At 39.2% G+C, this 24,680-nt stretch overlaps 2 protein-coding genes across 2 annotated transcripts in view; one reads left to right on the forward strand and one right to left on the reverse strand.

Moving 5' to 3' along the window:
* The first annotated feature begins 1,817 nt into the window (after nt 1-1,817).
* On the forward strand, nt 1,818-11,207 carry mthfd1b (methylenetetrahydrofolate dehydrogenase (NADP+ dependent) 1b). The gene is made up of 28 exons (XM_061301377.1): nt 1,818-1,968; nt 3,466-3,550; nt 3,689-3,748; nt 3,823-3,876; nt 4,007-4,143; nt 4,316-4,416; nt 4,670-4,806; nt 5,132-5,243; nt 5,325-5,452; nt 5,560-5,657; nt 5,744-5,917; nt 6,074-6,210; nt 6,281-6,327; nt 6,652-6,759; nt 6,847-6,921; nt 7,017-7,119; nt 7,198-7,274; nt 7,417-7,557; nt 7,871-7,939; nt 8,063-8,174; nt 8,294-8,433; nt 8,856-8,897; nt 9,230-9,330; nt 9,438-9,615; nt 9,710-9,817; nt 10,102-10,254; nt 10,362-10,462; nt 10,689-11,207. The coding sequence occupies exons 1-27, from the start codon at nt 1,931-1,933 to the stop codon at nt 10,449-10,451; spliced, it is 2,805 nt and encodes a 934-aa protein (XP_061157361.1). The 5' UTR covers nt 1,818-1,930; the 3' UTR covers nt 10,452-10,462; nt 10,689-11,207.
* Nucleotides 11,208-16,487: 5,280 nt separating this feature from the next.
* Nucleotides 16,488-24,680, reverse strand: part of dlgap2a (discs, large (Drosophila) homolog-associated protein 2a) — a 33,019-nt gene continuing 24,826 nt past the window's right edge. Inside the window, exons 7-12 of the mRNA XM_061302109.1 lie at nt 22,480-22,868; nt 20,185-20,273; nt 19,652-20,091; nt 19,486-19,577; nt 18,518-18,670; nt 16,488-17,868 (exon numbers count right to left, since the gene is read on the reverse strand). Coding sequence (XP_061158093.1) covers nt 17,662-17,868; nt 18,518-18,670; nt 19,486-19,577; nt 19,652-20,091; nt 20,185-20,273; nt 22,480-22,868 — 1,370 coding nt within the window. The 3' untranslated portion in view covers nt 16,488-17,661. The remainder of the gene's footprint in view (nt 17,869-18,517; nt 18,671-19,485; nt 19,578-19,651; nt 20,092-20,184; nt 20,274-22,479; nt 22,869-24,680) is intronic.

A 24,680-nucleotide genomic window follows, 5' to 3' on the forward strand; every position in this document is an offset into this window, starting at 1 on the left:
AGACAATATGAAACTAATCGAAATAATGGAAGTGTTGTTCATGGTTGAGTGTCATCAACATACTAATATGAACACTTTTGTTTGCAAGGTCCGAGTTGCACTTAAAAAAAAGTTTGACACATATTGTAAGATGCGCATATATGCATTTACGATAATGGCATTTACGTCATGCAATAAGAAAAATATGAAGTTGTGCGTCTTTAAAAAGCCAAGGCAATCTTGTGTTTGCTGTAACAGAGCACGTGTTGATTTAACACTTGTGGCCGCTAATGTCCGATCAAAGGCTACTTGATGACGTGAGACTCATTTTGATGTGCATGCTTGTTCATTCCATTCATGTTTTCTTTTTAGGGACAGGTAGATTCAAACAGACTGTTTCATGTGTACAAGAATTGCAACTTTTTGTATATTTGTGTGTCTGTGCATCGTCGCTCCAGAGGAGATGCGTTCTTCTGCATTGCCCCTGACATGCTAAAAGTAACCGTTTAGTTCTTCAATTAAAATAAGAGACTTTAAATTAGGTTTAAATTATAAAGGCCGTGACATTGTGTGTTTTTCTTTCAATTTTTCAAATATGTAAGATGTGAATGGGTGCTGTATTTATGATTTTAAATTTTTGTTTCATGTCCTGTAGTCTTATCAACTGTTTTTTTGTTAACACCCTTCCAGAATGGGCTGCACAAATTATGCAGGCGTAATATTGTGCCGTCACCATTATGTCTGTTAAATACAATGTTTTTGTTTGATCTATTCGTGTAGACTAAACTGCTTTGGGCGTGAAGCTGATAGTAAATCTGCAAACGTAAATCTGCAAAAAGAAAAAGGATGTTAAACCCGAGTTTGTACACTTGTGGCCTATCTAATGTCATTGGCACCACTTTCACCAAAGTGCTTGTTCAAAGAAATCTGATGGACGACCACTTGTACGTTTGTGTAAAGAAAAAAAAAATGATGTCAATGTAAGCCAAATGACCACTCTGCTTCTTTTTCTTTCTTTTTTCTATGTCCCATTGTGCAACGGGCAATGATGTTGAATTTAACTATCCTGTGGATTAGTACTGGAAATACATGCTAACCCTAGCAAGAGTAGCCATCCACTTTTGAATGAAATCCATTTTACATACATTGTAGTCAGTCTGTGAGGTGCAGTTGTACCCAGTTTTAAAATAAATGCCTGCCTTAAATGGTACAGTCTGCTTTTCTTATACATGTCAATACAATGCAAAGTATCATCAAATGCTGTGTATTACAAATGAATTTCACATATACGCAGAAATATAATAAATATAAGAGATTGTGCAGCTAAATCAGGTGCCATTCTTAAAAGTCAACATGCATGTGCAATCCAAATGGTAGGGGGCACAGGAAATAATTATAATAATACCGTATGCGCCTCTTTGTTCAAGAGCGTAGCGCCCCCTAGTGTGTACCTACGGGGAAAACCTCACCTAGCAATGTTCAATCTGTTAGAATTTTCTAATGTAAAATGCGAGCCACGGCTGAAAAAAGGGTAAGGAGTACTGAGCTACACACTTTATTGAAAAGAAAACACGACTGACACGAAATAATAGTATGTTTTCCTTATTCCAAGTGCAACGTTTTAACATTTTGCACCAATGACATTGAAGAAACGTCTTTGCTAAACACCAATGGTTGTTAAAAGCAGATAATGAAATCTTAATTGGTGGATTGAATCTTTAGTCGGGCTAAATCAAGCACTCGATTAGTTTTCAAGGATTGACAGTTTCACAATAACCCCGCCTATATCTGTGATGAGCACGCCGATTGGTCAAAGTGAGTACAGTGATCGCGGCGTTTTACGTCACTTTTGTCGCTTTACGTCCCAAAAGTCTTGAGGCATATACAATATTTTAGAAAGCAGTGCGCGTGGTCCAGGAAGGAGATACGAACGATCCGTCAACCTACTAAGATGCCAGCAAAAGTCATACATGGGAAAGAGGTTTCGGCGTAAGTCTGTGTTTATTTTTTTTTGTTTTACAGTCATGTGCCTCAAAGCTGTGTTGACTTGACCGAGCTCACCGCGGCATGGTGGTGGTCATGTGTGGTCATTGGCAACTACACTAAGTCAAGCATTGCCTCCTTATCCTGCAAAATCAGAATTACTTTTGTGCGTCTTACCTGGATATATTGTGAAATCATCATACCACATTTGAAGAATAATTATTAATGTAAATTGCGGCGTCTGCTTGTGAAAAGTGTAGACCTCGTGAGAGTCGCATGTGTTTAAAAAATTAGATGTTCATAATGTGATGAGGATTACCCTGCCGAGGAATCTTTATTTTACTAATCGATTAAAAAAGATCTGTTATGCAATATTGACTTCAACAGGCCTTACTGTGCAATGAGTGATGAGTACCGAATTACGCAACAATTTAGGGTACTTGTAATGTGATCTTTGTCCTCTTTGACAGTTAATCTCAAATGGCTCGGTTCGTTAACCAGGAATATTTGTCAGCTTCTGTTAGTTGCAACAACATAACGTTTGATGTTAAAATATATGTAAGCATTTATTGTAACGTTTCTTCTGATAATCAGAACAATTAGTTGCATTGTGCAGCAGTCACAAGACCTGGCAGCCATGCACTCATTAGCTCATTATTTATTACACGAATCATTCATTACACAATCTGGCATTCTAATTCTAATTTCCATTTTATACTATTCAACTGATATTCCCATAATTTTTTGGTGAGGACCTAAAGTTTGCTGTTACGTTTCCAAATAAGTACAACAATCAACTAACTTGTGGTTTTATTCACGTTTCCAGCCAGCAAATGGATATTTCCCTCCTAATTTGTCTGGGTAAATGCTGTCATGCATGTGTAATCAAAAACTGTTAAATGACTTGCTGTGTGCAACTCGTGCAAAGTCACGTTCACTCCAGCCTAGTTAAATTAGTTCCCCTCCTTTAGAAAGTCATGGTTTGCCTCATTTTCATCTGATGTGGCTATAATAACAATGTGGGACTTTGTTTTGTGCCATAAAACAAATAATTGCAATCAGTGCCCAAGATTGATTCACAGAGAGGAAACGATAACAATAGTTTGACTGCTGCAAAATAAAGTCCAGTGAACTCCTTCACCTTTGTCTTGTGTGTTTAACTTTTGATTGACTCAGCTGACTTAGTTTAGCCTCATGAAAAGCTGCTTTATTTCACCAATTCCTGATCATTAAATGATTAACGTTAATTGTTTGGTCATCTTAGGTGTATTAATATTTCTGTAGTATGGCATATACCTTCATTTGATATTACACACAATATAACCTAATATAGTGCACAAATAAAACTACAAATGCTACTACAACACAGTTATATAATTCATACATAAGTATATCCAATAAAGTAACACAATGAACTATTTGTATATATATATATATATATAAAACACTGCTTTGCGACAAAGATTAAACAAGTAAAATTTGCTTTTGTTTCTTCTTTGTCAGGCAGGTGAGGGAGAACTTGAAGAAGGATGTAGAGCAGATGAAGCTTCAGGACCCCAACTTCCAACCTGGTCTAGTGATTTTACAGGTGCATTATTTGTTCACATGAATTGCCATGCGTTTCTCTTATTGTTTCTGCTTTCCAAATATCTTCATATTAAAATGGATCTCTGTCAGAAGTCAGTGTTTTGTAATTCTTGAAGCAATGGTGTGTTTGTCTCAATAGGTTGGAGATCGTGATGATTCCAATCTCTATATTGGCATGAAGCTAAAGGCTGCATCTGAGGTAAGTGTTTTCTTTCCCAGCTTCACTTGTCCTGTAAGAAATATCAAACGTGACCTCTTTGTATTGTCGAGTAGATTGGAATAAAAGCCACGCACTTGAAACTTCCCAACACAGCAACTGAGGAAGAGGTGAGAACACTGTCTGGAATGTCGACGCCTTTGAAATGAACTTTTAGACATAGGCTGCCGAGGCCATAAAAGAATGTGGCACAGTAGTTAAATTAACAAGTTAAATTTGAACAAGTTTTTCTCTCCTTAGATTCTCCACAGCATCACAGAGGTGAATGAGAATTCTTCTGTCCACGGTCTCATTGTCCAGTTGCCCTTAGACTCGGTCCACAAGATCGACACAGAGAAGGTGACAAATGCTGTGGCACCTGAGAAGGATGTAGATGGGTAAGGACATTTTCCTTTTTTTTTTTTTTCACTTGGATATGCATTGTTACCTATCGCTATCTAGGTTATTCAGTTAGTTATAAGAATGCGGTTGAAAAAAGAAAGCTTAAAGTCGCCAGTAAGGATCGAATAATTGCCCTGGTATGTGTTTGTGTCTTGTATCTGTTTTAAGGCTTACAAGCATAAATGCTGGGAAGCTGTCTCGTGGAGATCTGAGCGACTGTTTCATCCCATGCACTCCAAATGGCTGTATGGAACTGATCAGACAGACTGGTAAATAGTGCAACATACTAACATCACTAAAGACCCTGTAAAGTAACAAAAAAATCTTTGTAAATTTGACACATTACTGTTAACACGTCTGCCAAATTTGAATGAATAAAAAAAATTCCAGGGCTACTTGCGACTAATAGTGGCCTATAGCAACAGGCCATCATTTGACTTTACAGGGGCTTTAAAGAGGCTTTTACCATATACCGACAGCAACAACAATGAAAATGTCTCTTTCTCTCCCGCTTCCTTGCAGGTGTGTCAGTGACAGGTAAACGTGCAGTGGTGATAGGTCGTAGCAAGATTGTAGGCGCGCCAATGCATGACCTTCTACTGTGGAACCACGCCACCGTCACCACATGTCATTCCAGAACTCTGGAATTGGCTGAGGAGGTAACTGCTTGTCAAATTATTATTTTATTAATATTATTATGATTTAGAAATTATTTTCTAAATCGGGGGCAGGAAAAGTATAACCTTTAATCCAGCCCACTGAGTTTTTTTTCCCCATTGAAACTTGAATTAAATTGAAACTGTCAATTAAAATTTAGGCCTATTTTCACCAATTTGTTTTTTTAGATCAAGTTTTATTCATCTTATTAAATAATTGTTTCATTTATTGTAAATGGTACGGTTAAAACAGTTTTACATATAATAGGTGTCTCTTATATTTAATTAAATTTAATTATTTTGATTTAATTCTTATTCTTGCCTCTAGGTTGGCAAGGCGGACATCCTTGTTGTTGGCATTGGAAAAGCACAGATGGTGAAAGGGGAATGGATCAAGAAAGGAGCAGTAGTTATTGATTGTGGCATCAACTTCATTCCAGGTTCCATGTTTTGAAAAAATCAGTGGTCATTTCTTTTTTGTAAGTAAATCTGTTGTAGTTACCTTATTTTTTGTGTTGCAGATGAGAGCAAACCCAGTGGCAAGCGAGTTGTGGGCGATGTGGACTACAACTCGGCCCAGGAGCAAGCAAGCTTCATCACGCCGGTTCCTGGAGGTGTGGGACCCATGACAGTGGCCATGCTGATGGCGGTAAGGTTAATTCGTAATGACAACTACTAAATGGAGTCATTTTATTTGAAAGAATATCACCGGAACATTTTTTTTTTTGCACACGACCTGTGACTGTGTGTGTTTAGAATACAGTGCTGAGTGCAAAGCGTTTCTTGGAGAACCATCAACCAGGGAGGTGGACTATTTCTTATACTAAACTCAAACTCCAGAAGCCTGTGCCAAGGTTTGTGATCTAATCTGTATTTAAAAAAACAAAAACAAAAATCAACTATCCACAAGCAATTGGATGGGACCTTTGTGTACACACAGCGACATCGTGATTTCCCGCTCCTGCGTGCCAAAGCCCATCGACCGTTTAGCAAAAGAAGTGGGTCTGCTCTCAGATGAGGTGGACTTATATGGTAAAACCAAGGCCAAGGTCCACCTGAGCATCATTAAGCGGCTGGAGGCGCAACCAGACGGCAAATATGTGGTGGTTACTGGGTACGTTGACTTTCAGACACTTTCCCTCCACATTACTGTTCGACTTGACAGTGATCCATATTGAAAATGTGTGCTTGTTTTTGGCTATATAGATATCCTAACTTGTAACTTAGAGCAAAATTCACAGAATTCACTGACATGATTCTCCTTGTGTAGTATTACTCCGACTCCACTGGGAGAAGGAAAGAGCACCACCACCATCGGCCTGGTCCAAGCACTGGGAGCCCACATGAAGTTAAATGTTTTCGCTAACGTCCGTCAGCCTTCACAGGGACCCACATTTGGCATTAAAGGTGATCTGCAGATGTTTGAACTTTTAGTGTCACACTTTTTATACTGAAGAGTTTTGCTTTATGTCCACAGGTGGTGCTGCAGGAGGGGGATATTCTCAAGTCATTCCAATGGAAGAGGTACTGTCCTTCAAAATTCTGACTTGTAATATATGAAAAAAAGAAAAGAAAAGAAAAACATGGCATGCGAACCCAGCCCTGCCGCAAATGGCCGAATTTGTCTACATGAAACGCCCAACTCACTTTAAGTTGATTCTATGGCGCAAAGCTGCCACTAGATGGCGCCAGAACAGTAGTAAAGTAAACCAAGGGCAAGGCAAGGCAACTGGTGATGGTTTGAAATACATCTTGTGATACCAGTCCTTAGATGTTACTGACACATCCTGTATATACTGTTTATGTATTTAATTTTATTTTCAAATACTAAACTCATTTTCTTTTCAGTTCAACCTCCACCTCACAGGTGACATCCATGCCATCACTGCAGCCAATAACTTGGTGGCTGCTGCCATTGATGCACGCATGTTCCATGAGGCCACGCAAAGTGACAAGGTGGCTCCTCTCTTCTGTCTGTTGTTTATTTTATTTTTAAATTACAATATTAATCGCTACTGTCTTTGTGTCTGTGTGCATCTTAAGGCTCTGTACAATCGCTTGGTTCCCCTCAGTGGAGGACAGAGGACGTTCTCCCCGCTCCAGATCAACAGACTAAAAGTACTTTCTCTAATTAGTCTTATTGTTTCCCTTTTTTTCGCATCTTGTTCCATTGCAGTGCTTTCACATTTGTGCTCTGTACTTTTTCATTTTAGAGACTAGGCATCGACAAAATGGATCCCACCGCACTGACTGAGGATGAGATGTCTCGCTTTGCGCGTTTGGACATTGACCCAAGCTCAGTAACCTGGCAGAGAGGTGAAAACAACAGACTTTTTATAACCCCCATTTGTGTGTACGTGTTCATTCAATTAAGTTGTTTTTCTATACCACAAGTGCTGGACACCAATGATCGATTCCTTCGAAAGATCACAATTGGACAGTCGCCGACTGAAAAGGGCTATACAAGAGAGGTATATAGAAAATGCAACATTTTTTAATGCGGCTTTTGTGTTGGAAGTCTTCAGATTATAGGAACTTGTGACTGAAAAAAAATTAACTGTAATTCCGGAGGCATTGTTGTACAAAAAGCATGCATTTTTTTTATGTCTCCAGGCCCAGTTTGACATCACAGTAGCCAGTGAAATCATGGCGGTGCTCGCCCTCACCAGCAGCCTGCAGGACATGCGTGAGCGGCTAGCCAAAATGGTGGTGGCCACCAGCCGTGGAGGACAGCCCATCACCACTGAAGACCTGGTTAGCAGCATTAAGTAACTAGAACTAACAATACAGTGGTACCTTGACTTATGGACTTTTGGAGTTACAAACTGTCGCTCAGTAGATGTGCATTTACAAATATTTATTAAATAAGAATAGTAGCCAAACACACAAATACAGAATGAAAACCTGGCAATGAACCTGTAGTAGGAGGGGCCAGAGCTCCTGATATCATTCGATGTACCACTGTGAATTTTCACGCACTGCACGGCAGTTAAACAAGATATACACAATTTGTGATAGGATGGTAGAAAATATTGTTGAGCATTTGTTATGTTTTTATTTCTTCTAGGGTGTATGTGGTGCACTGACTGTGCTCATGAAAGATGCCATCAAGCCAAATCTCATGCAGACTTTGGAGGTGGGTGGAACGTTATGTTACTGCCTGTTCTAAACTAGTTTATCACAAAAAAGAGAAGAGTGTGCAGACGATCCGATTTAATTTAGCAGTTTTGAGTCTTATTTGAGTCATCCAATTTTACAGGGAAACCCTGTATTTGTCCACGCCGGCCCTTTTGCCAACATCGCCCACGGCAACTCCTCCATCTTGGCTGATAAAATTGCTTTGAAATTGGTTGGACCAGAGGGCTTTGTTGGTAAGTGGAGAAAAACAGTTAATGTTTGCGTGTGCTCTCAAGAATACATTTCTTGGCAACATAACTCCAGCTTTGAATCAGATTAACTCACTACAAATATTGTGACTTTTACCACACAGTAACAGAGGCTGGCTTTGGAGCTGACATTGGGATGGAGAAGTTCTTCAACATCAAGTGCCGATACTCAGGCCTGAGACCCCACGTGGTGGTTTTGGTGGCCACTGTCCGCGCCCTGAAGATGCACGGCGGGGGCCCAACGGTGTGTTTTCCATCAACCGCTTATCCATACAATTATTTAATTTTGATGATAAGTCAAAGTCTGCTTTATTGTCAGTTTCTTCACGTCAAGGCACACAAAGAGATCGAAACTGCGTTTGCTACTATCCCACGGTTACAAGACATTACATATATCTATATTATATTGGTCCACGGACAAACAAAACATTCAAGTAAACAATACAAAAAGTAAAAACAAGAGGGCACATACAATGAATAAATAAGAGCAATGAATAAATAATAAATAAATATATAAGAGCAACATGGTTGAAATGGAGCAATTGTGCATAATAATTGCAATAATTGCTTTTCCTTAAAACTGGTGCGTCTTCATCATTTAGAGTGACTTTGAATATATTCATTCTATTAATGGATAGATCTACAATGTATTTATTTATTTTTCAGGTTACTGCTGGAATGCCGCTACCAAAGGAATATATAGAGGAGGTAATGTACTTTCTGCTGATGGACAATGTTTCCCACCCACAGTAGCTACTGTGTCCTTTGTTATCTTCGTTAAGATCAGTCATGTTAATTTTAAACCTGTGAGAGAATATTATCATATTTTCATGGACATCTAAACAGTTATCTAATTAATAGAGATGACATATGTGATATGGGGTTAATATAGTGTGCCATTTACGTGGGCCCCATCTTTCATTTTGTTGAATTAAAAAAAAAAGGTACAGTGCATTGTTAGCTTGAAATAATAAAAAAAAAAGTACACAGAATAGTAATCAAACTTAACCTAATATGTGCATCTGTGATTATGTGGGTAGAACCTTGAGCTGCTGGAGAAAGGCTGCAGCAACATGAGAAAACAGATTGAGAATGCCAAACACTTTGGTGTGCCAGTGGTGGTGGCTGTCAATGCTTTCAAGTAAGTAGATCCTCCTTTTTTTTTTTTTTTCTTTTTTCCCCAAACACTGCTGTTTATTTTCAAGCTGTTTTTAAATTCATCAAATGATGAATTCATTTCTTACACAGGACTGACACTGATGCTGAGCTGGACCTGGTCTGCAGCATGGCCAGAGATGCCGGTGCCTTTGATGCTGTGCGTTGCAACCATTGGGCTGAAGGTGGAGCAGGTGCTCTTGCTCTGGGACAGGCTGTCCAGAGGGCCTCAAAGGCCCCGAGCAGCTTCAAGTTCCTATATGACTTGGAGGTACAGTACATGTTCAAGGCAGCCCGCCAACTGAAAATCCTGTGCATTTGTGTTCACCCAAATAATTGTGTGTATATTCCTTCTTCATTATCAGCTTCCTATTGCCGATAAAATCCGAATAATCGCCCAGAAGATCTATGGAGCTGATGATATTGAACTTCTCCCAGAGGCCCAACACAAAGTGGAGCTCTACACCAAACAGGTCTGCAGCTCATCCTGTCTGCCTTTTTCCATCTATAGAGTGATGAGTCATCCCAATTTGCTTATTAGGGAAGATCAATACCACTTCTTCTTTCTCCATTACTAGTACGAGTTCTTAATTATGGTATTGGCCGCCATTGCGAGTACAATAACTTGAAATAAGGATGGTATAGGTACGATACCTGGTATTGATATTTGCTAATTCCTCTTGCTGATTAAATCACAAGAGCCACATCAGCATTGCCAAGGTAAAAATGTGTTTTTGTTCACTTCCTTTTCCCTCAGGGTTTTGGCAACCTGCCAATCTGCATGGCAAAGACTCACCTATCGCTGTCCCACGAGGCAGACAAGAAAGGTGTGCCCACAGGCTTCATTGTGCCCATCAGAGACATCCGAGCGAGCGTTGGTGCAGGCTTCCTCTTCCCACTCGTTGGCACTGTAAGTTTTTCCCTATAATATACTGCATTAGTGCATGAATAAGGATTTCATATTGTGAATTGTGTAATTACAATGCCCTTCTTTTTAATTTATTCTCTTGCTGCTAGATGCCCACAATCCCTGGCCTGCCCACCAGGCCTTGTTTCTATGACATTGACTTAGATCCTGAGACTGAACAAGTCAATGGGCTCTTCTGAGCTGGATGCTGGTAAGAATGTTTCCTTTCCATATCAGTCGTACAGCAAACACTGTGCCAAACACTGTGTATTTATGATAAAACAATCACAATGGTGCCATTATGAATACTCATTGAATCGCCTTATAACGGCCGGACAAAACAACAACAACACACAATTATTTTTACTTTTGTTTGTTGGAATTATGAGTAAATGTAATCAATGTTTTGATCGCCCTCTCCTCTCTCTGTTTACCAGGTTGGTACACTGCTGTGTCCTGCAGATTCATTATCAAGTTCTACCCTAGAAGCACCTTTGACTCCTGTCTGTAAAAAAAGAAAAATGACTGAAATTTCTTCAGATAAACATGCATTTTTCTGCTCCAAAAAATATAATTCAAAATTAAGGGTTAGTTCCCTGAAATCCAGATCCATCAAGTTAATATGGATAATACTTTTTTTTAAAGCATCGATACCCACATGAGAATTTGCTGTTTTTGAAGGGCTAGTTTGAGTGTGTATACGTGTGTGTTATTCTCAAGAAATCACAGCAGATTTGCCTGGCGACTGAACGTCTTGGTCCTTTGAAATAAGTAATCAGCAATTTTGTCTTAAAATAATGTCAACTCCACTTTGCCCCACTACATTCAATATTTCAAAAGAAAACTAAAGAATGCCTTTTTTAAATTGATTGTTCAGTATTTCTAACACTGTATGAAGGTGTCTAAAACTGAAGTAATGTCAGACAAGTCTGCTCTAATAAAATATTTTTATCAAACCATTGTTACATGCAGTTTCTCACACGTGAGATTAATAAAGTTCCTCTTATCTTATCTTATCTTATCTTCCTCTCCATTTCTCTCCTACTTTTCCTGAATGTTATTTCATCTTTGTCTCTTTCAGTAGAGTTACTGATAATGTGGTGGTATGTTCATGTTGGCCGGACTTGTGCATTGCAACTTTGTTCAGGATTTAGTCAGACGGTCTCGCGATGAACGGAAAATGCAAATCACTCACTAACTCTTTCACTCACAGAGCCGTTCCGTTGGTGAACGGGAAATGCAATTCCCGACCCGTTCATGAAAGGGAAGTTTCGTCATTCTCTTCTTTGTTTTGTTTTACAGCGAGGTGGCACCAGCTTCTATGTGCATTACCGACACCTACAGGTTGAAGTCATATGAACTGAAAAAGGAACGATTCACTTTAGGAAGTTATTACTTCACTGTCGTTCACTGAAAGAATTCATTCTTTTAAATGAATCGTTCACTCACGAGCCAACACTACAGGGGAGATAATTGGTTGTGTTTAGCCAGCAGGGAGCAAGATCATACAACATATGTTTGCACCTTAGCATTTATCTGAAGTAGTCGTGTCTGCGGGGTATCATCACTCATGGTTGTCAAAAAAGTATTTTATTTTCAGCTGTCTGGAAGCAAATATCAGCGCTATGTTTGAGTGAAAAGACAAAACAACATTCAAAGTAAAAAGGACCAAGTGTTATTTTAACTCCTACATTTTGTGTCTGCCACCATTACCGTTGTGCAGTTTGTGAATACATTTTCTATTCACCAAATCATAAATTAAAATAAGGTACGTGTTAAAAATCAAACGTGCTGATGTCCCAGAAAATTCAGGAATTTTTTGAGAGGGACTGACATCAACATTTGATACATATATTGATTATTATTAGTAGTATTTTTGTCAGGGACAAAACAAGCCAAGATGAGCATTCTATTCTGTTCAAGAACACTGAAAATAAAATATGCAGTATTATACTATATTTTTTCCGTTATACTGCATGTTTTAGTAGATATAGTGTACACAGTTTAGCTAGTGTACATAATTGCAGTTTTAGCAAAAAGAGGACCTTGAAATTTGCACAATTGCCGAGTCATCAGGAATCACACAAAGTGTTTCAAACTTTTTTTTAATCCAAAAATTTAATTGTGAGAATAATTTACATTGTATGACGATGGTCATGACTAAATTACTCAAAAGACACAAACTTCTTTCAGTAGGTTTTTCATAAATAAATAATAGCAAACAAATAGGTGCACAAAGAGAAACATAAATCCGATCCAAAATAAATAGGATATGCAAGCTACATCAGTAAAATGACTTATAAATAAATAAATAAATAAATAAATACAAATCTACATTCAGAATCATTATGCATGCCATCATATCAGTTTATAAAATATTTTTAAAATAAGTGATAACAGAACATGAGCAACAGCAGAAAATAGTTATGTTTTGGTGAAGCATATTATATAATTATATACTGTATATCTCTGTACTGTATATATATATATATATATATTTATATATATATATTTATTTATTTACAAATAATGACTATTTGGTGTTATTCATCCACACTATAGATATGATATACATAAGTTGAAAATAGTTTTCGCTAAACAACTACCTTTTTTTTTTTGTTCAACAAGTTTGCCTTGTAATAGAATTGTTTTACAGGTTCAAGGAAATCTTGAAGTTTCTGTACTAATGTTTTGATTTAGAAAATGTCCCACTTTAAACACCTCACATCTAGTTCTTCATTTGAAAGCGGAGGGATCCAGAGATGAGGCCATGATGAAATATTGAAAATATGATGGCGCACGCGTCAATGGAGCAGAGATGATTTGCTTATGGAAAATGGCTAAAGGACGTGGCTGATGTTTTTACAGCGTGTCAAATAAGTGAAAAAAGATGGCAATTCTCGTGGATTGCTGCCCTTACCGTATTTTAATGTGAAACCATCATTTCTGCCCTTAGTGTTTTACGGTGGTTGACTTGCTATTAATTCATTCATCATCCCAGTGACTTCCTGCCAAGGGGGATCTCATCCACTTCTCAGATCCTCCAAAAAAAAAAAAAAAAACAGCCATGGCAGATGTGAGTAAAATGGGCTGAAGCCTCAGAAAATCTAGACAACAATACAATATTTCCAACAACTGTGCAATGCTGGCCTTGCTATACCGCATTGCTTCACATGGTGGTAAGGGTCATTCATTTCCTCATCAGAAGAGTAATTTAATTGAAAGCATATTTTTGTACAAATGCTCATGTTTGGGTGATTGCTTGAGAACTTCACATTTAACTGCCTCACGATCGCAGTTGCAGTTCTCATTGTATCTGGTAATTGGGTGAGTATGAACAATATTTAGAGGGCATGTAAAAAAAACATTTTTTTTCCATGTGTAGTTTTACCACTTTAATATGCTTCATTTGCACTTATCTGAACACACTAATCATATTGGAGCACACACAAAATCATAAAATATATGGGAGTGCCTGTGTGTTACATATTTGCTTGTAAGAAGCAAGGCCTCGACGTTGGCAAGTGAGCTGTGGTCCACAGCTGCTTGAGCAGTTTTGTGGCATCCATTGAATGGTAACTTTTATGCAAGAGAGCCCTTTGCAGTGGGAAAAAAAGTTGTTCTGCTGTTTGAAACCCTTAGTTGTTGGGTTATTACAGTAGATCTTTTAAGCGTGCATTAAAAAATATATTAAGAAAAATGAAATGTATACAGGGCATGCATTTTGCACACATTTTGTCCATATTTAAAATGGCATTTTTGTCATGAGCGTGGTCCTATGTGGCCATCCAATAGCACTGGAGAAAAATTGTGGTTGCCTCCAACCTTTAATTTATTTAACTATTCCTCTCACATGTGACTTGGCCCTCATCTCACTGGCCATTTGCAGCGATCAGCTTATTTTCTACTTGGCAGTTGTGGCTACTTTGTAGTGTGCAGAAGGGGAAATGAAAAATCCTCTGAGAAATTCACTCACTAGCATTGAACAGCAAAGGCCAAGATTCAGCAATACATTTATCAACAGCGGCTTTCGGAGGGCCCTGTGAGGCTGTTTGCTTGATCTCACCAAGGACCCAAAATCTTACATAAGCTGCTTTGCCTCGTGAAAGGCAAACTGAAAATACCCAGCACAGCGAACAGAGATCCTCACATAACACAGCCCCGCAGCTACACAACAGCACATAACGCCAGCAGTTTGGGGCCCAACGCGACGCTCACGTCTCCTCTAAGCCAGCATATGTCAGGCCGGGTCTGTCTCTCTCCTGTCTGCCTGCCTCTGTGCGAACAGCAGGGGATCGTCTCTGTGTCTGCCAAATGGCCGGCATCACGTTCACACACTCCTTCTGTCAAACTGTTAAAAGTCTCTCAAGTCAAGTGAGCAGTAGATGTGTGTCACTTAACGGAGAAACACACACAGTCTGGTTTGAATGCACATCTTTTTCGACACACTAAGACACGAACCCATCACACACTTTGATGTTTAGAAACAGACGGGAAATTGAGTCAAAGTGAATCATGTATTTTCCGAAATAAAATCAGTGGGTACAGCCGCACAATATCATGAAAATAATGATCCTATATTTAGGGCGGTAGGGCCATCAAGAGGAGTAAAAAAATATAACAACTGTTTCATGAAGAAGATTTGAAGCTTCATTTTCCCATCACTAGCTACATGCAAGCCTGGTTAACACATCCACCTCACAGTTCAGAGGGTGCGGGTTCGATTCCACCTCCAGCCCTCCCTATGTGAGTTTGCATGTTCTTCCCGTGCCTGCATGGTTTTTCTCCGGGTCCTCCGGTTTCCTCCCACATCCCAAGAACATGCTAGGTGGGCCGATTGAGCAGTGCGGATGGTTGTTCGTCTCAGTGTGCCCTGCGATTGGCTGCCAACCGGTTCAGGGTGTCCCCCGCCTACTGCCCGATGACAGCTGGGATAGGCTCCAGCAAGCCCGCGACCCCCGTGGGGACAAAGCGGTAAAGACAAAGATGGATAGCTACATGCATATGCTTTAACGCCATCATACTATATATGCATGTGAGGTCCAGGTATTATTTTTGTCCGCTTGAGGTCACCATCCTCATATTGTAATATCCATGACTTTAAATCATTACTGGCGTGACGGTGTCGGTTAAGGCCATCGGCAGGTTGGCTGAGAATGTGCTTGTGCTTACTGTATTTTGTTACTGTTTGTTCAATAAAGCCATTGAAAGTGCACCAGATGATGTTTCCATTCCCCCTCTATCCTAACCACCTGTCATGGATCACAATTGGTTCTAACTCGCGGTGGTAGGCGACACAATTTGCTAAGGATGCTTATTTGATCATAGTTGTGTTATTTAAGCCACTTGTACTTTGCAATAGACACATTGTACTTCAGATGATGATGAATTTTTTTCCTTCTGGCATATAAGTATGCAAGAATGTGTGATTAACTCAGCTTGCAAAAGGTGAACTGCGATATACTATGTGAGTGGATGACTATATTTCTTCATTATCTCTTGTCCTCATTAGAATAAGTTTGAGTTTGGAGGAGACAATAAATATGCACTGTTGAACAAGATGCATGTCTTAAAAAGATATTTTCAAAAAATGCGAGGGGTGTACTCGTCAGTATTAATTTACGGTAGGCCGGTTTTCAGGTTTTTTTGGGGCGTAAATTTAAACTGCATTGTGTCTGGTGAATGTATGTGAGTTATATTCCAAAAGAGTCCTTATCTTGGTTTCAAAGAAGTGCTGATGCAAGACATGTGCATTGCGTGCGTGAGACGAACGATGTGCCACCGGAGGGTAGCGGTGGTGAAATAAAGTCAACACAGCCTCTGACCTGTCATCTTCTCTTTGTCTCTGTCAGCACAGCAGTACTAAAATACACCAAAAACTCAAAAATGTGTACTCTTGCTCTTTTCTTACGTGTTATCATAAAATATATCACATCATCAGAATTTGGAGTTACGTGAATGAGAAGAAAAGTTACACTGGTCATTCAATAAATGTAAGTAAAACCGCAAAATGAGATGTAAAAAATCTTTCAAAATTCTGCCAAAACAAAGATAAAAATGTTCAGTTTGTGTGAAATTGTCACAGCGGTATTAATGATTATTATTTAGGACTCATAGTGTGATACATTATACTGTTTTTATTATTACAAATAATTTTTATTATTACAAAAAAGTAAAATATATTATTATTTTTATTGTGTTACTTAGCTAAATGATGGGGTAAAAATAATCTCTCATTCACACTGTATTTCTCTTGAAACAAGAATAAACACAATGATAAACCAATTGTGTCTTTGACACCGAACCTTATCTTTGTAAGGGGAGAATTTTAATCTTGATGTTCCATTTTATTGAATTGTACTGATTGTGCAAGATGTCCTTTATAATGTGGGAATCGCTTTTACAATTGATCATTTTGCTCTTACATGAGGGTTACTTTATGGTTATCTTACGACTTGGTAAGACTTTAACAAAAACTAAAATAATATAAACCACCAGGAATTTTCCGTAACATAATCTGCCGAAGGATACAATTTGCCTACGCATTAGCACTGTGAATTATGGTGAAATAAAATAAAACTGGTTTTGTCAAAAACAATTAGATGAGGTGTGAACTATGGACATGGTGGAAAAAAAAAGTTTAAAATTCATATTGAGGGGAAGAAAAAAAAAACTATTGTTACCTTCAGTTATGTACATTTCCCTTCTGAAACGTGGAATTTGTAATAAGTGCATTAGTGCAATCAACGTATTTTCATCTAAGGACAAAACCAATTTTTCCTACTGCAATGACGTCAATGTCAATATTTGATAGTTTGTAACAGCAGATGTTCAGAAGAGGTGTTTATAATGTGCATGATGAGGTCATTTTTCCAACAATTAATCCCATGAAAAATGACCATCCGATTTAATTAAAAAAGAAGAAGAAAAAAAGAGCTGCATTTCCAACACGGCCGGGGCTCATTGACTGAGGTATTTGAAGCATTGGCACTTTTAACAATTCACATTAGGTTTGGGAAATAAAAGTCAATTACTGAAAAATTTAAAGAGTTGTAGGTTTCCTCAATCTATTGAAAATATTCTTTGTAGCTCAAAGGCTTGGTTGCCAATAGGCTTCCCAAAGCTACACTTTTAAAATGGCACTTTGCAAATGTTGGAAAAACACTGAACGAAAAGCGATGCGGTATGTGAGTGTGGTAATCGGATTATCAGTGAGAAAACTAGTCAACCCGTGCCCATCATAGAGCTCTACTAACTTGGGGACGTGAGGCACATCCTACAGGCCGATGGCATTGGCGAGGGTCACTGAGGATGGCTTTAAAGATGGCCCTAATAAATAAAGGAGAAAAGAGAAGTCTAGAAAAAAAGGCGAGCTGAGCAGGGAGACAAGTTTCCCTTGAACCTAACTTCTCAAAGTCGAGTCTGAGCCTCGGGAATATAGATCTCGATGCTGTCCGCTCGCTCCGAGGCAGAGTTCTGGCGGAAGGAAGCCGCCCGCTTGGCTGCCATCAGCCGTTGACGCGCCTCCTGCCGGTGCCTGTCGGGGAGGTCCAAGGACTTTTCCCTTGTTACCAGACTCTTCTGTCGAATTGTCTTCTTTGGTACTGGAGCAAGAGGCTTTGGGAAACAATGGCAAACTAATTAGGTGTAGCTGAATAATTTATAAAGAGAAACAAATTAATCAGAACACGATAAACAGTCATCACAGGATAAAAGAACATTACTCATTGTTATTTACTACTAATTCCACCTTGCCAAAGTGGCAGCTGAAAAGCTGATCATATTTATGACAACTCACTAATTCATCACATCTTTTATTACGGAGCACTTTGCATCCATAATGTGTTTTGTCCTTTTGGGGCATTGGTTGTCAACTGTTATCACACTGGGACTAAATAGTTTTATGAGTAGCAACCCACGTTGATTGATTTTAAGAACAATAAATGAAACATCTTGTTCAAAAATAGAAAATAGCATTAATGCATGTACTATTTAATAGGGCAGTACAATATATCGAAAAAATATCGACATCACGATTTTGCACCATGGAACATGCATATCGCAAAGACATGCAATAAGTTTCTTATGGAATTGTTTTGAGGATCTATCTTTTAATATTGATTAATGCAGGATTATAATAATAAAAAAATCTCACATCTCTGCAAATTACCAAGACGACACTTTTCCATGTGCATAATAGAGCATGTATATAATATTTTTTAACTTTGTTTCAGCAGCAGAAAGAAATCAGTTTTATTGCATTTACCTTCTTGTCTGGACTATCTACTGGCCTCCAGTTGTTGCTCTTGATCTGCTGCAGTTGGTCAAACTTCAAAGTGACGTCATCAACGGAGAGCTGCAGCAGGTCCCAGAACCCAGCCAGGTCCTGTGAGGTAGGCCGCGGCATGGCACTGGGGTCCTCCACGACGTAATGAGGACAAAGGAGATATGTGTTAGATGTTATCTTGTCTTGTTCTTGTAATCTTTTTTGTCTTTTGTCCTTATTTGAGTAGTACGTAACATGTGCAACTGGCAGAGATATTTACTCAGATCGATAAAAGGCTTTGTACAATTTTCGTTTTCTCTCACAGCATGATCATCCAAACTACAAAACAGTCATCTTCTCTCATGTAGTTTCCCCGCATCGCTTTCTCGCCCAAACTAAATGCCCCAAATAGATATCGATTCTCATTTTTGTCCCTTTCCAGAATCAATGATTTTCAGTGGGGTTGATTGAGTCTGTTCGCGTGTCAATGTGCATTGCAGTTTTGCAACGAAAGGTTGCAAAGAAAATGTGTGTGGCTGAAGTTACTGAATAACTTGGATAAGTGTCTCTATATGAGGAGTAAGATGTGTTTTGTTGACGCTAAACTAATCCATACTTTTAATATTCAGTATTATTGCTTTCTGCATCTGACATTATTCAAAAGAATTGAATTTGAAATTATATTAAACTGTTTTGGGATCATGGATTGTGGTGTTAATTACTTTTTGATTTTCATGCTTTTCACGATAAGGCCCAGTTACTCGAATGAAATATTTTGAATGAATGATGAATGAATGAAATATTTTCAATTTAGTTGAAAGTTGTAACTAGCAGAGCAATGACAAAGGAGGAGGACATCGACTACCTCAGCCATCTTGTGTCGGATGCTCAAAACAAAAAGCTTACATCTGCTATAACAATCTGTGGAGTCGTGACAAAAAATATTTTCCGATAGCACCCACACTTACTAGATTTTGCTGACAGAGCCAATAAAACTGCTGGAATTTCTGCGACATGAGCAGCTGAGCGCTCCCCACGGCACTTCGGATTTTTCCCAGGACTGTAACACAAAATACATGACATTGTATTTAACGCTGGCATCTTTTATTTTGAACAATCTTTTGTGTCACTCACTCTCTTCTGACAGATCATTTTCTTCAGCTTCTGCCTCCATCTCTTTACACCAGCCCTCTATCCTCTTGGTCTCAGTATGAAGCAGCTGCATGAACCAGCTCCCGTCTCTCCTCAGAGAAGGGGAGCTACGCCCCGACTCACCAGATGTGACTGTATTCTCTTGTGGCGAGGGGGGCTCCAGCTGCCACGTGGGCTCACTTGTGGTCTCTCTGGGACTGGGGGGCTCAGCTGGGGTCCTGTAGTCCTCACGGTAACTGAAGAGCCCCTGAGTGCGTACGGTTCGCACGGCTCCATACTGGGTGGGCGTGCTGGGCTCTGAGTGACGCTGGAAGCCCCCGCCGAACTGCAAGCCTTTGTCTTCCATAGTGGGGAAGACCTCCAACTCCATGTCGGCTTGCACTGCTGTTGTCACGCTGTTGGAGCGCTTGAACCGGCCTTGTCTTAAGGCCAAGGAGGTAATATTGCATTGAGAAAAAGCAAGAGGCAATTAATTAAAGTTGTTGACAGCAAAGACTCAAAAGCAGGATTTTTACCCTTTCTTGTCATCCTCCACCTGGATCCCAACTGAATGGTATTCCCTGGAGCCTTTGCTTTCGGATTCCGAGTCTGTTGCAGCCTCCACCTAATGCACAGAGCCAATACGAGGCAAAATTGCTGTCATTATGTGAGCCACCACATGTGCCTTTATTGAACTGGGACTGAGCTTAACTGTCAAAGCTAGTCTGTAAACAGCTCATGATTTATCAAGGTTTATAAGACAACACGGTTTCTTTCTTTGGGTCCTGTTTGCTTTTTTAAATGGTTATTGTCATATATGAGTTCATCTAAAAACATTGAAGCAACATCAAAACTTAACTTAATTACACAAATGCCTACCGTATTTTCCGGACTATAAGGCGCACCTAAAAACCTAAAATTCTCAAAAGCCGACAGTGCGCCTTATAGTACAGTGCGCCTTATATATGGACCAAATATATTGCGTTGTTTACTTGTATGTCTATCGTGTAATATGTCTTGTCACCGTGGGATAGGGAAAACGTAATTTCGATCTCTTTCTGTGTCTCGGCATGTGAAGATGTTGACAATAAAGCAGACTTTGACTTTGACTTTGACTTTGAAATCCCTCAATTTAAACTGGCCGATGCATTGTGTCATGAAATCAATCATAAGTGGCCCTCTGAAGACTATGAATCATGAATCAATGATTATAAAGTAATTTGTTGCGTCTGAAGTTGAAATAAAAAAGATAAAATGGAGAATGATTTGATTTGTATTAAAAATTTGACATGATGCATTAATGGTGCGCCTTATAGTCCGGTGCGCCTTATATCAGGACAAAGTTTTAAAATGGGCCATTCATTGAAGGTGCGCCTTATAGTCCGGTGCGCCTTATAGTTCGTAAAATACGGTAATTTCCCATTTTTAAATGTCACTTTGGAGATACCACTGATTTTCTCCAATCCTCTACCTGTTTTTCTGTTTTCATTGAAAATGTATAAATCCCCGGAGTCATAAGGCAGCAAAATATCACAAAACAAATCTCAGCCATTCATTTGTTCAAATAAATGAATCAAGACAAGCAGTCTGTTCAGATCAAATGGTAAGATTTGAGTCAATATTGAATTTACATTCATGAGAGGGACAGAACAACTTCCCATGTTGCAGAATGAGTGAAGGGACAACTGTCAGCCAGTCAATGACGGAGAGCTAGATAGAAAGCTAAATAGATACATAGGAATAAATATTCTTGTATCTGTAGTATTCTCTAGAGTTCCATCATTGACAATGTTCCCATCTCTTTCCAGTCGGTCTCATTTTTGTGTTTACTCATTTCCTCCTTATCTAATTTTGTTGTTTTCTTTGTCGAGTGATCATAATTTCCTGTATGCTCGATGTCGCAATAACTCGGTCTGTCTGCACTCCCGGGTAACCACTGAACATTTTGTGTCTGGAGAAGAAAGGCCTAATAAATAAAGGTTTGGTGGCACACCAAATGTGGATATTGAGACATATGGTCACTGCTTGAAGGCAATGTTCCATTTTGTCCCTTTGCTCATTTGAAATCTTTTTTTTCTGTAGGTTTCCTCACAGAGCAATAACAGAGCAACACATACAAGAGATGGATGAAATTTATACATCTTCGGCTCAGTTCACTTTTATCACTACAGGGGTAAACTGCTGATGTGGAACCAAACGTGTTTTGGTATTTTGGCAGAAAGTCTGAAATGAAAGTTGAGTCACATGTTGGAAGCAAAACAAAAGGATGAGCAATGAGGGAAAAAATTGGTTGTAAAAACAAATAGAAAATGTCTTATGAATCACGTGGCGTTTCATTAAGATGGACGAAAGACTTTTGAATTTATTCTTGGTCCTGGACAATACGAAATGCTTAACCAATACTAAGTAGAAAGTCATGCTAGAGGTGAATAAAGATGACAAAAGCATTTTCAATCACTTAATCTTGAGGGCTAAAGTGAATTAATGAGGGTTACAAATCCAAAATCTTCCAACGTACACCGCAAAAAAACATAAAGACGGGCAATCGTTATATAAACTGCATTTTTAGCCTTTGCTCATTCATCACAAGGTAGGCTTTGGCGTGTTTTTCCTAATTAACTGATTAAATGCAAACATAAATGAAGATGGAGTGAATGAAGCCTAGAGGGAACCATTCACTAGAACAAGCCATAGCATGAGTTGAATCCTAATTGATGGATTGTGGGATGATGACTCACAGGGCCTATTTTTAGCAGCTGAATTGACTACTATGTTTCTCTCTCGTGGTTGTATATTATTAAGCAAGAGATGCGGCTTCCGTCAAAACTGACCTGGATCCCTATGGAGGACCGAGGTGTCTTCAGGTACTCCTCAGCCTTAGACACCAGGATGGCCTTGTCGCAGGTGAGTACCGAGCTGTGGCTGTCTGTGGACGGGTGTCTCTTTCCAGCCATGACCCCAGCTGCCTCCATGGCTATTGTTACAGCCTTGGCGCTATCCAGGCTGTCAACTGAGTTATAGAGGGCTCTGCCAGGGTTCAGGCCCAGGGTCAGGCCATCGGAGCCCCACATCCCGCCGTGGAGGTGCCTCCCTTCGTGGTAGGCATCCTGGGTGGATTCTGTGCTGCTTTGGGCTGTGATGGAGATGAGGGGTTTGGAGGTGGTGCGGGGCGGGACGGGTGGAGGGGGCTTCTTGTAGCTTGGTGTGTAGCTGATGGCTGCAATAGAAGACAAATATAGTGCACAGAATGTACATTAAGTCATACATAAAATTGCAGTTGCGCTTGGTGAAGGCCAGTGATTCCCAACTGCTGTGCTGTAAGCAATTATTGTGTCACGGGATATCATCCAAATCCTTGAATTGGACTATAAATTATCCATTTATGGTACTATGAATAATCTTTGTTCATCTATCTATATGAGCCATGCATAGTGGCTAGCAGAACAATTTAATGTTCTTTCACCAGATGACAGAAAGTACAATTACCCCGTCTACTGACATACGTACTCATCAGAATAAATAATAGCTTTGACTGAACAAGCCCAGATTTCATTTTGAGCAAATTTCATTTTTTTGTTATTGATACTTTTTAGGACATGTTTGTGTGGTGTGAGATTTTTTTTAAATGTAAAATACGTGCCATAGCGATATAAAGGTTGTGGAGCCAAAGGCATAGGCAAGAATTTTTCTGGTTTTCTATTTTTAATTAACAAAATTCCCTTAAATGCATTAGCGTGGCAGTTTTCTTTTTTTTTAAGTTCCAGTATGATTATTCAATCACCCCAATTTAACCTAAAAAAAAGGGTCAACAAAAGCAATGGTAAATCTCATTGTGCTTATTATCGAATTACCAAAAGCAAGTCCAGTGAATACCACCAAGTTGTGATTCACTATTTGTGAACTTCTCAAATAGTGAGGTTTATTTTGGGGTGGGTGCCTAACAAAATTTGATATCCTGAAAAACTCACCTTCAAAGTATGTCAAATGAATAACAGGAATGGTTTAACCAAAAATACCTTCTGAATCAAAACTATAAATTTTCTCTTCAGTGGGGGTCAGTTGATGTCTACAAAGGCTACTGCAAGTTGCTTCAGCGTGACAACTTGCCTGCTCACAACGCCCTGAGCATTCGACAATTCTTGGGTGAGAAGAACATTCCCGTGGGTGCTAAAGCAATCTCCCCATACACCCAACCTGGCTTAGTGTGACCAGGCTTGACGGTGACCCGGTCGGATGGAGAACTCCAGTTGAGGTCCTACAGGCAATGTCCTTGTAGGGTTGAGAAAGCAGTGTGGTAAACTTCTCAAGAGGGTGCAGAAGAAAGTATCTCGAAGTCAAATGAGCTAAAATTGCTAAAAAGGATAGTAATAGGTCTTTTTAAAGTGTTGTTACAAAGAACCTGACAAAAACCCATCAAGTGTAATCAAATACAAAACTAATCCTTATAATGTACATGTTCTATTGTTGAGATAGAATACAAAAGCTAGCAGAAGCCTCTGAGCAAGAGATACAAGAGGAAGAGCTCATGGCCACACAATTGGTGAAGCTTCAGGTTGCCTTTGGCAAAACTGCAAAGAGCTCTGTGTTTTTTTTTTTTTTGAACATCACAACTTACATAACACAGGGCAATTAATGAAGCGCTTGTGGGATCTCTTTTGGGTTATAATGAGAAGCACCCTCCACACCAGACCCTCCCAAAGGTTGGCACCAAATTAACAGCATTTTGTCCAATTAAATTATAGCCTGAGCGACACAATTACCGAGAGAGACCGCTATCAAAAATGAAAGGAGAAAGATTTGCCAGTAAAAGCAAGCTCATCAAATGTTTCAATTCATTCTGACCTCTTTCTCACCCTTAAATTTGGTTGTGTTTATTAATAGCCGAAGAAGTCACATCCGTGAAGATTGTTCCGCTTCAGAGAATCGATGAGTCATGCAGCTGTCCATTCACAAAATGAATTTTCCAATGATGAAGAGATGCATTAGTGGTAAGAAACAGGAAAAGTGCATGTGTACATGTACAGACAAAAAA

The sequence above is a fragment of the Syngnathus typhle genome, linkage group LG16 (assembly GCF_033458585.1).
Source record: "Syngnathus typhle isolate RoL2023-S1 ecotype Sweden linkage group LG16, RoL_Styp_1.0, whole genome shotgun sequence".
NCBI classification, from domain to species: Eukaryota; Metazoa; Chordata; class Actinopteri; order Syngnathiformes; family Syngnathidae; genus Syngnathus; species Syngnathus typhle.